At 39.0% G+C, this 16,818-nt stretch overlaps 1 protein-coding gene across 1 annotated transcript; it reads right to left on the minus strand.

Annotated features, from left to right (window-relative positions):
* Nucleotides 1-1,455: 1,455 nt before the first annotated feature.
* Nucleotides 1,456-15,403, minus strand: slc34a1b (solute carrier family 34 member 1b). Its single transcript, XM_085382317.1, has 12 exons — nucleotides 15,343-15,403; nucleotides 15,083-15,268; nucleotides 14,581-14,727; nucleotides 14,158-14,301; nucleotides 11,426-11,537; nucleotides 10,848-11,043; nucleotides 10,081-10,176; nucleotides 9,566-9,629; nucleotides 9,021-9,188; nucleotides 7,132-7,248; nucleotides 2,628-2,752; nucleotides 1,456-2,034 (listed from the first exon to the last, which is right to left on the minus strand). Exons 1-12 carry the CDS (start codon nucleotides 15,401-15,403, stop codon nucleotides 1,456-1,458), a joined length of 1,995 nt encoding a protein of 664 aa, XP_085238443.1.
* Nucleotides 15,404-16,818: the final 1,415 nt, after the last annotated feature.

Below are 16,818 nucleotides of genomic sequence, written 5' to 3' on the forward strand. Positions count from 1 at the left end.
ATGATTGTTTTATTAAACTCTGGACTAAACAGCGCTCATTTCTTTTTCTTGATTTTTCTACAAAAACTAGAAGATAAAATAAATATCTTCCTCAACCATTTCTGCATTCTGTGGGAAATAAGGCCTAATAATTGTTATTGTTATGTACTCATTCTGGCATTCCTACACATGGTGGTGTTTATTTTTAATGAATTTATTAAATATTCTTAAACTGGATAAAATTATTTGGTTTCTTTGTGGAATCCTTGATGTTTGTGTGTAAATCCTCACTGTTTGGGTCAAATTTAACACAGGTTGACATTTGACAGCAGTAAATATGACCCAAAAAAAGAAAACAGGTACAGGTGCTACATGGAGGCTGGATTTTAGATGCACAAGAAAAATCTTAGTTTTAGGGAATCTTCAAACTGTGAAACTGTACATATCATATCTGTGTGTATTTTTTGTGGGACAGTAGTGACAGAGTTGAAGAGGGACCTTGAGACTGTCTGTATTTCCACCTAATTTCTTCAGGAAATGAAGAAGCCTCTTGGGTGAAATGTCTTCATGACATGAAGAAGTCAGGTCGCTCCTAAAATGACCATGACTTGGATGACTGAGACACAGACAATGTTACTTGTAGTAAAAAAGTGATTTTTGTGGTCAACAAGACCAGGAACATGTCATAGAAATGTAGGAAATTCTCAAAATAATGAAATACGAATCATTTTTTTTAAAACTCCAATTAAAACAGAGATCAAAAGAGGGATTGTAGGAGTTTCCTACCACTGCTTTGAATGCAGTAACTAGTTTGCAGTAAGCATTTTTTTTAAGTTTTGTGCTTTGTTATAATAATCTAGATATGGATAATTATGCAATCTTATTATAAGGTTGATTTTTATGATGAAAGTGTCTGTCTAAATAGTTATGCATGATTACATAATAAATACCAACACTTTCACAATGTTTTTCCCAGTTTTACCTCAAATAATTTATATTTAAATCATTATGTTTTAATAGGTAAGAGAGGCCATGGCATTGCATCATAATGTAGATTTTACAAACACTAATTTACAAGAAATGAGTGTAAAATTTAAAAAAAAACACTATCTCTTCTATGAAACCTTTTTTAAGGATTAATCATCCATTTATTAACGTCAGTTAGGCTAGTCATACATTTTGTATAGATTTGTATTTAAAAGGTCAGTATAGACATTCATTATGAGGGAATCGTTGGTTAAAAATTGGCAAAAACAAAAAACAAAAAAAAATTGTTCTCCTCATTGATTCTTAGTTGGTGTTGTCTGAACTCACATCTCATCCTAAAATTGCTTTCCATTTCAAACGAAGTCAGTCAGTCAGGAATCACAAATCAGTTTATTTCCAAAAAATTAAAAGTTACTTTTCTAAAACCTACTCTTTTGACAAAATGGAATTTTTCTTCCATTTTGTCAAAAACCCTCATTATTGGATGAATTACAGAGGAGTGCTGTTGCACCTCTCTAAACCTTTTAATTTAAGAACTGGTACATCTGGTCTTCTCTCATGCAGGTAATCCATGACTGGGTTGTTGTAAGCAAGCTGAGCAAACTCCGTGTGTTTGTTGCAAGAGGTTGTACTTGGAGATATTGGTGCTTCTTCTTCCTCTTGTCTGTCTTCACAAGAGAAGCTGCAGCAGAGAACTGTTTTGGCAATTAGGTGGTCCAGTGGTTTGAGAGAGTGCATCCATTTGGGCAGGAAGTCCCAGTTCTTGAGCTTGTTTGGCAGGTGATGGGGGCTGCGGGACTGCATTACATTCACCATGGTAATGAAGATGGTTACACCCAAGAAAGGAGCCCCAACTCCAGCCATCACCTGCCAACCAGCCAGTGAGAGGCCCAGCACCAGTGATGGAAGCAACAGGAAGCAGAGGAGTAGGTACAAGATTGCAAACCAGCGGTACTTGGCAGTGCGCTCACCGAGAACACGAGCCATCCTTATCGGTAGACGCATGAATGGGAAAGGATACCACAACAGAATGCCAAAAACATTGAAGAAAAGGTGACACAGAGCAATCTAGAAGACAAGAGACCTAATAATTAAGAATTCAAATGCTTAATGTGTATTGATGTCAACTCAAAGTCATACCAGTAGAAAGCGTCTACTGATTTCTTATAATGTCACACTGATATCATAAATATATTCCAATTATGCAACGCAGCTTTCATGAGTAGCTTATTGTAACACTACATTACAAAATACCTCACACTGCGGAGTCTACAGCCTAGCTATAGCTTGCTATGTTTTGGTTACATGTTTCAAACGGCTACCATATGTTAGGCAAAAAGAGGGTTATTTTGGCAGTATATGGCTGATTTTGATTACTTATACAAAGCTCAGATTCAGCAGGTTATGGCCATGAAGTCAAAACACAGCAAATACAAAGCAAAATCAAAGTTTTCAGTTTAAACATGTGATGTTTGTTTTGTTTTAAATTACATTTTCCACAGCAACCCTCTGGAAATTTTTGTTGTTATTATTATTATTATTATTATTATTATTATCATTATCATTATCATTATCATTATCATTATCATTTTCATTATCATTATCATCATCATTATTATTATTATATGTCCTTTGTATCCAGAAAAACAAACAAAACCTACCTGTATGGCAGCAGCAAGTTTGTTCCCAGGACTGGCCAAAGCTGCCAGCAGGGCTGTGGCAGTTGTGCCAATGTTGGACCCAAGAGTGAGAGGATAGGCTCGCTCCAAACTGATTACACCAATACCTGATGAAGATGACAAAGCCAAATGCTGTAAAGCATATCGTATTGGTTTACCAGAAAATATAATTAGTGTTTTGTTCCTGTTGAAATATTTATAGAGCACCACTAAGCTATACGGAGAGTTCTTAAGATGTTTTGTGACAAATACAAATGCCATCTATGATAGATCTCAGAAATTAGCCCTGTTTATATACTAGCAGTAATAACCCAATAAGTTATGAAAATTGTTCTCCAGGTGGCGTAATACTTATTGAGATAGTCGAAGGGAAACATCGCGGATATAAAGAAAGAAAGATATTTTTGTACGTGCCATTTGAGAACACCAGATAGTATTTTAATTTTTTAAAGAAATCCTTCTCATAAAGGTTAAACTACATCTTTGGCTGATAGGATGATTAGTGACTGCCAAAAGAAGGTCACAACTGAAAGCTGAAGACATTTATATAAGTAAAGCAAGTAAATAAAAATTGTACTCATAAAGCACCAAAATTCCACAACAAAAATGTTAAAAATATAAAGACAAAAAGCTTTAGCTGCCTTTAGAAAGAAACCAGTTGTCAGGCTAAGAGGAAAGCGTTCCAGAGTCTATGGAGGCCATTGCCGTGAACTCTCCCATATGGAAAAGAAATAGTAAAAACATATATGATTTACTCAAGAAAGTGGCCACTTTCATGAGTAAATCATATATAAATCATATAAGGCTTACATGATTTACTCATGAAAGTAGCCACTTTCTCATTACTTTCATATATTTTTTTAGTAAGTATACAAAACATACAAGTTTCATTATATAATTTTTCAAGGGATCTTATATGTGTTTTCACTCTTGTATGCTTTTCATACAAGTTTCATACAAGACAGATAAAAACTTTATAAGATTTATATATATCTTTTCCATATGGGCTTTTTTTTATAGTTCTCTGTCTAGTATGATGGACAGCCAGCAGGTCCTCAAGGACCCCCAAGATGTATGGATGTAAATGTTCAGTGATCTATGCTGTCGCTTGTTCATGTAGAGCTCTAAAAGTCAAAAACAAAATCTTGGTAGTCAGTGGACACTGAATTTACTTGAAAGCCGGAAATGAATGAGCATCAGACTGATATGTAAGTCTCATAGTGGCATTCTGAACAATCTGCCAAGAATGCAAAAAAGCTTTGTTAAAGCAAGCAAATAATAAATTAAAATAATCCAGAAGGTATGAATAAGAATTTGGAATTTAGTGCATGAGACAATAGAACTCAACTTCACAACATTTCTTATCTGAAAAAACAAGAGCAAACCAGAGATTTAATGCGACTCAAGGGTTACCAAAGCTTCTCACAGAAGACTTAGCAAAAAGGGAAAAGAACCTAGAATTACCCTTACCCTGACCACAAATCTGTTAGGGCTTCTGTTGTCTCATAAAATTGAAGGAAACAGTCTGCTGTCCAACTTTTAACAGTCTATGGACGAAAACAAGATGCGCAACTAGGTAACTAGGAAATATCTTGGGGCTATATATATGTATATAGATAGATAGGTAGATAGATATAACTGAAACCTTGTGGCATACCACAGGAAAGACAAGTAGAAGATAAATGAATTTAAGCAGCCACAGAGGTAATAACATGGCTAATTAAACAAAATTAAACAAATTAAACAGCAATACAGCAAACCTTTCGTTCCTTTATTAATAGTTTATCAGGATAACCATAAACATGTGGATAGAGGTTGCGGTGTTAGAATTTATATTGTAGAGAAACCACTGGCCTTGGGGGGGAGAGTGCAGTTTATGGCAAGAACACAACAGTAATTCTTATGTGTTGTTATCAGTGGAGTTCTCTCTGTATGTGTCCCCTGTTGTGACAACTGAAAAACAAAGTTGTGTAAAAACTTTACACTGGTACACTGTTCTGGCATATTTGTGGATAAAAAGTAATTTTCAGCAGTTCCTCAATCGTAAAAAAACAAACACTGCTCAGTTTTAACCTCTCCTAAACCTCTCTTGCAACATGTATTTCATGCATACCTTTATTTGTTTATTGGAAAGTTTGTTTCAGTAAGTTTCAGTGGTTAGAGTGTCTTTGGTTGCATCTAATTCAAGCTCCACTGATGGGAGTTCCACTTGGAGGAAATACCACAAATGTGTCGTCTATTAACACCACTGTTAGAAGGTTTATTTTTAAAGGGTTTTTTCTCAGTTGTATGGACAATGTTCTGCTTTTTCACTATTCTGGCCATTCAAAAAGCTTTGGCCACTTTCAAAAACCTCTGAACTGTGATTTTATTCCTCCACACCCACTTAAAAGGAAAGGTATGTAAAAAGTCAGCAATTAACAAGCTGCTTGTTCCTGACCTCCAAATGGTCAAAATGACGGAAGTTAAAGTAATAGGTCTGCCATGAAATGCTGGTATTTTTATAAAATGTTTTAGATTTCCTTCTATACACTTTAATCTATTCACAGTATGGCATAAGCTCTGTGATGTAATTGAAGGCTAAAACATGACAGATATCGAGGTGATTGGTTTCATGAGAAAGACAATCTGATGGGGGGACAGGTGTGGGCAATTGAGGGTGAGGGGGAGACACTAAAAAGAGTTAAAAGTGGGTCATTGGGGAGTTAAAGGCTGTGCTGTGTGGTCCGGAGGGATGGTAGTATCCACTGCTGTTTAGAGTCAGTGGCAATGAAGACAGTTAGTTATTCCACTGTTAGGAAGGGCGATCTGTTGCCTCCTGAAGACATTTAAGACCAGTAAGGTTGCCTGTATTGCTCTCCTGTTGTCTAACACTGTATCTCCATGATACCCAAGCTATATATTATGTGTATGTGCTTTAATATGTGGGAAAGGTCGATAGCCAGGAATGTAATTTAGCAGGAGGGACAACTTTAAAGTTTCTATTATATTGCATGGGTTAATTGCAGGTCTGTTCATGTGGGTGGCTTGGCTTTTGGAGTGATTTGCCATGTGTAAGTATCCTGTATAACTGTTTGTGTGGGTTGCAGCAGCACTAACTTACAGGAAATTATTGATTGTTCTGGAAAATGTTAATATCTTCTCATGGGGAAAAAATGTCTGAGTACTATGAAACATTAATTGTTTATAATAAATAGCATGTTGCCACCCAGACAAAACTTCCACATTATTGCTGCATATGAGGCGTCAAGTCAAAACTGGAGGCAAACAAATCCGTTTTTTCCTGCATCAAAGCCTCAAAGAATGTCTTCAGACTGTTACATCTCCTTTTGTATGATCTGCGAATCTCTGAGCAAAGAGTGGACAAAGGGACATTACGTAACCTTCCTGATATATTTTTGAGCCAGAGACAGTTATTGCGCCAGGGTTAGGGTGACACTGACTTAGGCAGGATTCACTTGAAAATGAAACTGACACCAATGCAACAGCCACTTACTGAAAACACGTGTTTTTATTGTCATAATCTGTCCTTCAGTTGCTTCATGGTGACTCAAGGTTTTTTGTGTCAAGTTAGTGAGGTGAGGATTATTTTATGTGCCATCTATAGGAAATTTAGTGATGATCACTGGAAAACATTCATGTCCCCATTCTAGGATTGATCATTTTCTTTATAGCGTTAGTCATGCCGTTCCTCAGCACTTAATTTAGCAAGCTGCTCCTACAAGGTTAAAGCTGATCACCAACAATAAAGCATTTTTTATATATTTTAAGTATACTCTATTTATAAAGTATGACCAAATACAATTATATCATCCAATTAAACCAAACAAGTGGCTCATTGTAGGTCAGCATGAGTGAGATAAACCTAAACAATCTCTGTAGAAGGAGACAATTTAAGAGTGGCCTGTTCCAACAAATCAAATGGAAGTTTAGAGTTTCATAGGCCAAGCCTCTTATTATAGGAGCTTTGTAAGAGGATTTGTGGGCACTGCTGGCCCTCTCCATTAGCTGGCAGAGTAAAGGAAGCTTTTTCAATAGAATATGGCCTGTAAATATGCATGGATTTTGACCCTTGAATGACCTTTAACTATCTGCTAAAGCATTTTGTAAACTCTGTTCTCAAAGACAGACAGACAGACAGACAGACAGATAGATAGATAGATAGATAGATAGATAGATAGATAGATAGATAGATAGATAGATAGATAGATAGATAGATAGATAGATAGATAGATAGATAGATAGATAGATAGATAGATAGATAGATAGATAGATAGATAGATAGATAGATAGATAGATAGATAGATAGATACCAATATTGAACAAATTAATTGTGATTTTTGCCTATAATCATGCAGCCCGAATTGATTGAGGCGACTAAAGTTAAAAAAGAATAAACAGATAAAATCCACGAAGCTTGGCAAAGATTTGTGCACATGGTGTGCAGACTTTGACATTCAAAAGAGCAAAAACATACATCACTCACCTATAAGAGGAGTCATGGCTGAAGTAAAGACAGAGCTACTCTGCACCACAAATGTCACACCTGCACCCACAAACATGGCAATGTATCCTGCCAGCCACCCAAATGGATAGGGAAGGTCTGCAGTGATGCACAAGAGAAACTTGAATCATTTTTAACTTTAAAGAATAAAGTGCTTACATTTTCCATGTAACCCCCTTCAGTTAAAAATCTATGTTAAAAACTAAAATGTCAGTTCTACACTCATCTGCCCGTTGATGCTAAAACTAAGAAGAATTGCTGATCAAAGGCAGTCATAAACACCTACCAGGACCCTGAAAGCTTATTCTGAGAACTCCCTCTTATGGGTTAACAAGGCAAGGAAACATGCATATTTGGAGCTGGCCAATATGAGCTGGAAGTTTCACTTGAGCTCTGAAGCTTTTCAAATCAAGAAGTCAGGCAGGGCTTCAATAAACTCTCAAATGATTTTTGTGTGAATTTTGTAAGGCTTCACAACATCCCTCACACATATAAAACAAATAATTATAATATACTGACACATAATAAGAATTTAAAAAAAATAAAATAAAAAAAAGCTTAAATTCACCATTGTGTTTAGCATTTCAGTACCATGGACAGCTCACAATGCTTGCCCAGATTGCTGATGGTGTTTCTCAAAAATTCATCAGCAATCTGGGCGAAAATTTGCACTTCCAATCTGCACTTCTCTTGATAGAGATTTTGGTCATTACTGAATTGAACACGATCCATGTGCATATGTAAATTTGCCCATTGTTAGTATATCCCTGCAGAGGTTTCCACTCCCATTGCACCTTTTCCAAGTGCCTTCTCACACCAGTTTCTTCCAGCTTAGTTACACTGGCCTTTTCTCCTTTAGTAACTGTAGCAGTTTAACCTGGGTTATTATGAGTGTTGGAAAGTACATCTTCATGCAATCACATTACATTTTTATGTGATGCAATAATGGAATGTATTAGTGTGTTAATTTCAGTAATAACATTGCAGTAACAGTTATGTTGGTTCTCACTTTATAAAGAGGTGGGTGGAAAGAGAGAAAAGAGCATTAAAGCTTTTTCTTTTTTTCAACTACAGTCAGCTTTTCTGCTGTGTGGGGGAAATGGTGTTGCACCTGCAACCTTTGTCACTAGGAAATATAGATGTAATTTTATTTTTCTTCTAGCTTTTTAGCTTCCATTTCAACCTGTAAATGCTTTTGCAGTACAGTCTCAGTGGTGAGGTCCTCTGTGGCCAAGTTTTCACCTTTCTTTTGATTCAAATTTAAACACTAAAAGAAAGATCTCATCTCCTGAGTAGGATAGAGAAGTACTTTCTCCAAATAACATAATGCATTAGTTTAAAAAATAACAAGTATTGTGTAATACATTACTTTTTTGAGAACTTTAGCAACACTGGTTGATGTTTTGCTGTTTGTTCAGTACAGTGACTTCCTGGAGCTACACATAGCACTAAGTAATACAAATCACACACGATGGGTTATCTGTATTACTTAGTGCTGATGGGTTGATGGGTTTATCCTGGCTCAAGAGTTGGCAGTTCATCTTGTGATCGGAAGGTTGCCGGTTCGAGCCCCGGCTCGGACAGTCTCGGTCGTTGTGTCCTTGGGCAAGACGCTTCACCTACCGCCTGCTGGTGATGGCCAGAGGGGCCGATGGCGCAATATGGCAGCCTTGCTTCTGTCAGTCTGCCTCAGGGCAGCTGTGGCTACAACTGTGGTTTGCCTTCCACCAGTGTGTGAATGAATAGTGGAATCGTAAAGTGCTTTGAGGATCTTGAAAAGCGCTATATAAATGCAATCCATTATTTGTTTCCTAACAAGTCAAGATATTCATTTTTTATTTATTCATTTGGTAGCTCAAATTTAGACTAACCTGTGTTGATGACTTTATGGATGGCCTTTGCTACTTGGCCTTTAAGAAGAGAGTTGAGCAGTTTGACTAGAAGCAGCAAACATGTGCACAGGACAGCCAGCGAGGTGGCGAGTAGGATGAGGCCCACTGTGAGGTCTGACATCTCAGCAGATGCAAACAAATGTCTACCTACAAAGAAAGCCACAATAACAGGATATTTGACTGCATTTATACCTTACCAAATGAGTTGAGACACTATGCAAAGTGACAAAACTTGAAGTTCAATTTACCACCATTTAGTTTGCCATATTTTTTGATAATGTTCTCTTACTGTTTAGTTATACTTGTATCGACTGTTTTGCTATGTAAATAAAAATTTCTTGAGAAGACCAGTTCAGTTTTGGCCTTCTCTTGTTGAAATAAGGGAAGCCTTTTATCCAGAACACACTGCTTGTATTCCAACATTATGGCATTATGTTAACTTCTTTGGATATGAGGTTGTACAGATTGGTTCTGGCTTACTATATGATTGATTCAGATTCAGATAGGACTTTAGGTTAACTTACACTTCACGTGTGTTTGCAAGTCATGGCTGGAGTCACAGCTTTCAGTGCTCACGTTGTGATGAGACTATGGATTTATGGATAGATAAAAGAAAGAAAGAAAGAAAGACATTAGCCAGGCCATTTTTACTGGCATCAGTGACAAGCTCCATTTGGTGCCAGTACACAGTGACACAGTATGGTAAATGGCCTGTATTTGTATAGTGCTTTACTAGTCCCTAAGGACCCCAAAGCGCTTTACACAACCAGTCATCCACCCATTCACACACTGGTGGCTATGGCTACAATGTAGCCATAGCCACCCTAGGGCGCACTGATAGAGGCGAGGCTGCCTGGCGCCACCGGGCCCTCTGACACCACCAGTAGGCAAAGAAGTGTCTTGCCCAAGGACACAACGACCGAGACTGTCCAAGCAGGGGCTCGAACCGGCAACCTTCCGATTACAAGGCGAACTCCCAACTCTTGAGCCACGATCGCCCCACAATGTGAAGGAGACAGGGCTAGAGATGAGACATTACCATAACAAGGTTGGTCTGGCACCATTCTTTCACCAAGCTCCTGTTCCTCATGCCCTCCTTCCCCATGGCGATCCCTGTGATCACACACTTGTCCAGCTGAGGGTGAAAGAAGATGTACATTCATTTTTCACCACAATTTTTTTGTTTTGTTTTGTTTTTTTTGCTTGGCAGCTGAAATGCTGATCGAGTTTATCAGTTTTCAGCAGTGACCTCAGCTAACGAGTTAGATGATACATGAGATGGTTTTGAGGTGACATTTTTCACTATTTACTTGAAAACATGTTCCAGATATTTCTAAATATGACGTGCATCATTTATTTTATACTTTACTTTTTCATGATGTTGAAATAACCTTACCATTGTTTTGCTGTGTAGTGTCAAGTTCAGGCATTATAAGTAGAAGAAAAATTGTGATAAGCCAAATTTTAACGGGTTGCTGATGACCCGACTCTACACCCCTACAAAGCTTAATCAGAATTTATTTGAAGATTTTTGAGTTATGGTGTTTCGACAGAGACACCCATCAATTATGTGCTCAGAATTGCCTTCTACCATGTTGTGTTTAATCTATTTCTTACATTTTGGTTTCTGTGATGTTTGGTTTTGGACAGAAAAAGAAAATAAATATAAATTACAAATAAATCACAACATTGCTGACCTGCTGTGAGTAACATCACAGTTACTAAGCTGAGATCATAGAGGGCTGCAGTCCAATGAAGGGGCTTAGTAAACAGTAAATTAGAAAAAATGGCGTCTGATGGTTTTACCTGTATGATAAGCTTGGTGACTGGCTCCGTGATGACCTTGAGTAGCTCGGGTGCTTCCTCCCCTGGCTCGAGCCTCAGAGTGGTGACCAGCAGGTGAGACAGCCGAGTCATGAACCCGCTCGCCACCTCCAGGGGCAACAGAACCAGGACTGACAGCCAGTTGAAGCAGTCATGGATTGTTGCTCCGGCAAAAGCACTATCGTGGATCACAGTCATTTTCTGTGTTAGCTATCCAGGAGCATCATAAACTACTCAGAGTGATTGCTTGTTAATCTCCTTTTCACAGCTCAACTTTTGCTTTTTTGGTCTTTGGCAGTGATGTAATGGGGCACTGGTTACTGGTATAGGATTAGTGTGGACTGGTGCCATTATTATAGTGTGAAGCTGCAGCTACAGCTGCTGATGCTTTCTCATCATCCTCCTCTACTTTCTCCTCTGCTCTCTTAACACTTTTTCCCTCTTCCCTCCATCTAACCACTTATCCACTTCACTTTTCCATTTCAGTGTCTTCTTGCCTCAACCCCCACCCTATTCTACCTCCACTCTCCTCCTCGGTCTTGCTGTGTTTTGTCACTCACCGTTGAAACTCGGTTCGTTCTGCCGCTTGCATCATGGCCACTATGGTGTTTGTAACCGAAGTCCCAATATTGGTCCCCATGATGACTGGAACAGCCGACCTGACTTCTAAAACTATGAGATGAGGCAAAAATGAAGAAGCATGTTACAAAAAAAACTAAACATTGTAAATGCATAAACACCATTGCAAATGGTAATGCATCATATATATATATATATATATATATATATATATATATATATATATATATATATATATATATATATATATATATATATATATACATAATTACAGAAAATGGCCTTGTACTTTTTTGATGCAACATGTGTTTTAATGGAAATGAGAGGTGATTGTAATTCTAGGCTAAGTGAGACGGCTTTGGAGATGGGTTATTTTTGAATACGCCTTTAATGGCGATGACCCAGAGGGCAGACGTCAGGAAGACAAACATTTATGCCTTTCCATATCTTTCAGTCTCCAATAATTACCTCTAATCATCCTCATGGCTCTCTTATTTAAAACAAATCTTTGGAAGCAGAGCAGCAACTCCTGCATACTGATGTAATTCACTTTAACTACCCAGAGCAAAAGTGGAAGACCTACATGCAAAAGCCTGGACATTTTCTTGTAACCTTACCACATAATGGTCTTACACAAGGCTGACTGAGATGATGAGACATTACCCAGAGTAAGAAAGGTTGGATTTGATTGCCCCTCTAATCTTGCTTCACCCTGTCAGACTACACTTATTTTACATCATTTTTACAAATTGCAACTGCAGTACTGGAATCTCGAAATGGGTCTCAGTTAGCGTCTTGAGCCACCTCTCATTTATTTATATTTTGCATGGAAAATAGAAAATGGGTGCAGTGTTTAATTGAAACATGCAAATATACACATATAAGGCAAAAACAGAGTTTCTTTCTTTAAGCAGTCTTCAGGAATAGTTCTCTGGGCTCTTGCAGGACATTTAAGCTCTTCTTTGGATGTTGGTCTGTCATGATGTTCTCAGACTGCTTCAATAATGTTGAGTTGGATCAAAATCAACAATACTTTGTTTATTATTGCATCAGTTTTAAAAAAAGATCTCCATCAGCCCCAAACCATCACATAGCATTTACTGTGTTTTAATCTCTATCTTTGTGCTTCTCTCCTGACCTCATCTGGATATAATGATGAGGATTTGAACCAAAAATGTCAAATTTGGATTAATTACTCCGTACGAGCTGTTGCCACTCATTTTTAGTCCAGTTCTTGTGTAATCTTGCATACCTCAGCCTTTTCTGCTTGTTTTCCTTTCTTCTGAAATGGCTTCTTGACAGCCACCCTTCCACTGAGACCATTACTGATGAGGCATCATTGAACAGTAGCTGGATCAGGTGAAGGGCCAGATGCATCTCTCGGGTCCTGTGTCAGATCTTTGATTGATTACATTCCTATTTCTTAAGGCCATGATTTTCAGATACTGTTTGTCTGCTGTATATAGGGTTTTTTTTTTTAGGTCTGCCTTCTTCTTTTGTCCTTCACGTGTCCAGGTTACTCAATTTTTAAGGACACACTGAGTTTTCAGCTAACAGCTCTTTGGAAACTACTTTGTTGGCAGAAAACTACTATTTTATCCTGTCCAGCTGTATTATCTTTGGCATTTTTTGTTTTTTGTGGATTCAAAAATGAAAAGAACAAATGTTTTTGCGACAGTCTGTAACAAAGTGCAATTTGTTTCTTTCTATTTGCGTAGACATAACACTGGTTCACCCCTTCAGTTAGGTGGTGTTTTTTAAACTTGAATGATTCATAGGTCAGTGTTCAGTGGTTCAAAAAAATGTCCTTTTGAGAACAGTCAGGTATGGGGACTGACCTGAAAGTAAGTGAAAAGTCAATGAAATGCTTTGAGAGACCTTCAGAAAGCCTGGAGAACTATTGCTCAAGACCACATGTAGATCTTTGGAATCAAAATGTAATGAAATGAGGGGCAACTCAAGACTTGTGTACAGTACTATACATTAATCATTCTTTCATTATACAAGTTTGAAAACTGACATAAACATCTAAATAGTGGAAAGCTAAAAATAAAATAAAATAAAAGCAACAACGGTGCATTAATCTGCAGCCAAAAGTAGCACGCAACAAATAAATCATTTACAATAGACTTTCCTAGCACTTTCAGGAGATTAATAAACCCGTGAATGTGAGTTATGGAGCGAAAAGTTGGCACAATGCTCGTTTTAATATTTTTCAAGGGGTTGTTTAGATGCTAGATGACAGGAAACATCACTCTTAGCTGTTCATCTGCTAGTTTAGTTAGTGGAGAAATGTGTGCAAGCAAATCTTCCTGTTCTCTGAAGAACAATCCTCTGGTATAGTTTGTTAATGTAACCCAAACTTTATTTGCTAATTTAATCCTTAATGCCAAATAACAAACCGATCATAATGGATTCAACCCTCCACAGGGAATACGGGTTGTTATAGGACTTTGAGGCAGAAAATTTCGATTTGAACTATAGACTGCAAATTGATTTTGCTGCCAATAAGGCGCCATGGGGGTGTTATTTTCTCTGGTTTTATTGCTACGGTAATGGATTTTGTTTTCTGTTTATTAACTTATCTATATATGCAAAATAATAACCTGCAGAGACATAAGCCTACTGTGCAGACAGTACAATAAACACACACGCGCACACACCTGAATTCTGGCACTCACACATTTGCACATGCGTTTATGTGCCTACTCACGTCCGGAGGCCACCAGACTGACTACAATGGAGGTGGAGGTTGATGAGCTCTGAACCAGCACAGTAACCAAGATCCCCACCACGAGCCCTGCCACGGGGTTAGACAGCACTGCATTGTCCTGGAAAATGTCCCCTGCCACTTTACCTGGTTAGATATGCCACCCACATACACAGAAACACACACATAAAAAAATACCAGTCTTAGGAATCACAAGGTTGCCAAGAGCAATGTTAAACAAAAATCAAACTGTTTGTTTCCCCAATTTCAAGAAGGTCACAGATCAAACTCGGCAGTAAATTATACAGCAGCAGGGCCCAGTAGGATGGTGTGAACTGGTGCTCGGTGACTCACTTATTTGTCAAATATCAACAGACTGAGTCACTATGAACCTGCTGATGGGGCAGTGAGGGTCAGAGCGCTTACCCCCTGCTAACTGGAAGGCAGAGCTCAGAGTGTCCAAGGAGCAAACAAAGAGGAAGAGGAGGAGGAAGAGGAGAGGGATCTTGGATAGATTGATAAGGACCTTCTTGATCTTGTTTGGACTCGCTGCTGAGGTCTGAGGAGATCTGTCTGGAGAAAACAGCAAAGAGACAGTTAGACTGAAATCTTTTTTTAAGGGATTTTATCTGATGAAACAAAACGGCAGCATGTTTTTGGCCACTGCTCGACTCTCTGATAGCTGTGTCCTCTCACATGTAGAGATAGAAGCCATCTGACAAAGTACATTCATAACCCATATGCAGCCAAACACTGCTGAGTGAGAGGCCACATGATCCCACTGGCACTGTGTGTCTCCTGAGCATGTCCTTATCTAATGAGCCTGTGGCTCGCTTCTGCTGTTGTAATTTACCGCCTCAAAGAGGTTAAACCTGCTGCCAGCGTGGGAGATGTATGTGTCACTCTCCTCTTTATGCCTCTCTTGTACCTTTCTCCCCGGGGAATGTGCCTGCCTCCATCAGTGAGGGTTTGTCGGAGTGGTGATTGGTATGTTGGTTACAGCCCTCAAAGCTGCCAGTGAGGTCAAGGGTGGAGCCGATGCCAGACTCCCTGTCCTCCTCTGCCAGTGGGAGTTTGGGATGTGAGGGGAGCTGAGCCGAGTGTATTCTCACCCCTGGTAGCAGAAGAGGAGTCAGGCAATTCAAAGACATAAAACAAGAATGGTGGGAATTTAAACTAATGAGTTACCACTGAAGCCGAGCTCCGTGCTCCGTCCAGAGGACACTATGGTTATAGATCGAGAGGACATGGCGCTGTGAGTGCTGTGTGGAGATATGCAAGCAATTAAAATCGCAGGATGTTACCACCGTGGAGGGAACAGATCTGATAGTGGATGTATTTATCAGCCACCTGCAGCAGTAAGAAAAAGAAGCCAACAGAGACCAACAAGTGTGTATATGAGCCCATCTCTCACAGAGGTACAGGGATCAACAGACAAGCAATTAGAAGAGAGCGAAGGCAGCCCACGTGGTTATGTAATTGGCAGCCATCCGTGATGTGAGGTCAGGCGTCTCACCTCCCAAACAACTAAACAACCTCATCAGATCATGAAGAACACATTAGGATCCGTGTAGCTTATCCTGTCTTCCATTTCCTACAGCTGCGAGCCAGCTCTTCAAGGGACTCTCCAGCATCTATAGAGCAAGTCTCTTCAAAGGGTTTCATGCTCTTGATTTGAAGAGATCCCCCCTCCCACCCCCCACCCCCAAACCCCCACCCCCATCCCACCCTTCTTTTTTTTCTGTCTTCCACTTCGGGGACTCCAGTAGAGGAGGGAGTACCAATGTCTCTTAAAAGCAAAGAGGATGGAAGTAATTACAGCAGCCGAAATTACAGTAATTACAGTCACTGCATCATCCTCACCGCGCGTGTCATCCTGCTGCAGGTTTCAGATGCGCGCGGAGGCCTGCGTTAACATATGTACATCTGTCTGTATGTGGGAGAAACAGCCCACTGCAGCAGGATAAACTCTGAATGTATCTGAGCTGATTTTGTGAGCGTGTGTACTGAATGTTATCCTCTAATCTAACTGCCCCGTTCGTCTGTTTGTCAGTCTGCTACCGTTCCCGTCTCAGCTCTTGTGCCGTTACGTGCAAGTTTGTGTTTAAGGCTGTCTCTGTGACTCACATGGATAATTTCTCAATTAGTGTTGCTGCAATTTTGTTTTGCTTTGTAGAAAAATGCAGGCTTTTCTCAAGCATTTAGCCAATGTTGTCAGTGTGAGTCAGCTTACTTGGCAAGATTTTCTAAAAGTATGTATGAGACATCGAAATAAAAGCTGGAATTTAAAAAAAAAAAAAAGTGTATATAGTAAAATAGTGTTGCCTCTTACCTTGTCCAAAGGCTTAGGTGTTGCTCATGACCCCGCTAAAGGAAGGTATCAAACTGAAGACTAAAACATCTTTAAATAGACCGAGTGTGGAGGTATCAGGGGGGAAACATCTACGTGATCTCTCGGTTATTAACTTGCTCTCTCATCAGAGACAGCATTGTTAATCAGTTACACAATGTCTTAAGTTAATGATGCATAGGTCTTAAATGCCTGTTGTGTATTAGGTAATAAATGATGTTTGTTCAGCCAGCTATTTTCACCTGATTTGGGCCCCAGATAAAGATTGCAAGATGAAGTGGCCTGTTTGATGTGATTTATCAGCCCTTCTCACT

Source organism: Rhamphochromis longiceps, linkage group LG2, assembly GCF_057381845.1.
Source record: "Rhamphochromis longiceps isolate RC_006_pf linkage group LG2, R_longiceps_female_GT1.1, whole genome shotgun sequence".
NCBI classification, from domain to species: domain Eukaryota; kingdom Metazoa; phylum Chordata; class Actinopteri; order Cichliformes; family Cichlidae; genus Rhamphochromis; species Rhamphochromis longiceps.

Coding starts and splice junctions, on each gene's coding strand:
- slc34a1b (XM_085382317.1), bottom strand. CDS start 15,403: ATGTCCTCTCGATCTATAACCATAGTGTCCTCTGGACGGAGCACGGAG. Junction 14,728..15,082: donor CACATTCCCCGGGGAGAAAG/GTACAAGAGAGG, acceptor TGTTTTCTCCAG/ACAGATCTCCTCAGACCTCA. Junction 7,249..9,020: donor CCATAAAGTCATCAACACAG/GTTAGTCTAAAT, acceptor GCATCACTGCAG/ACCTTCCCTATCCATTTGGG.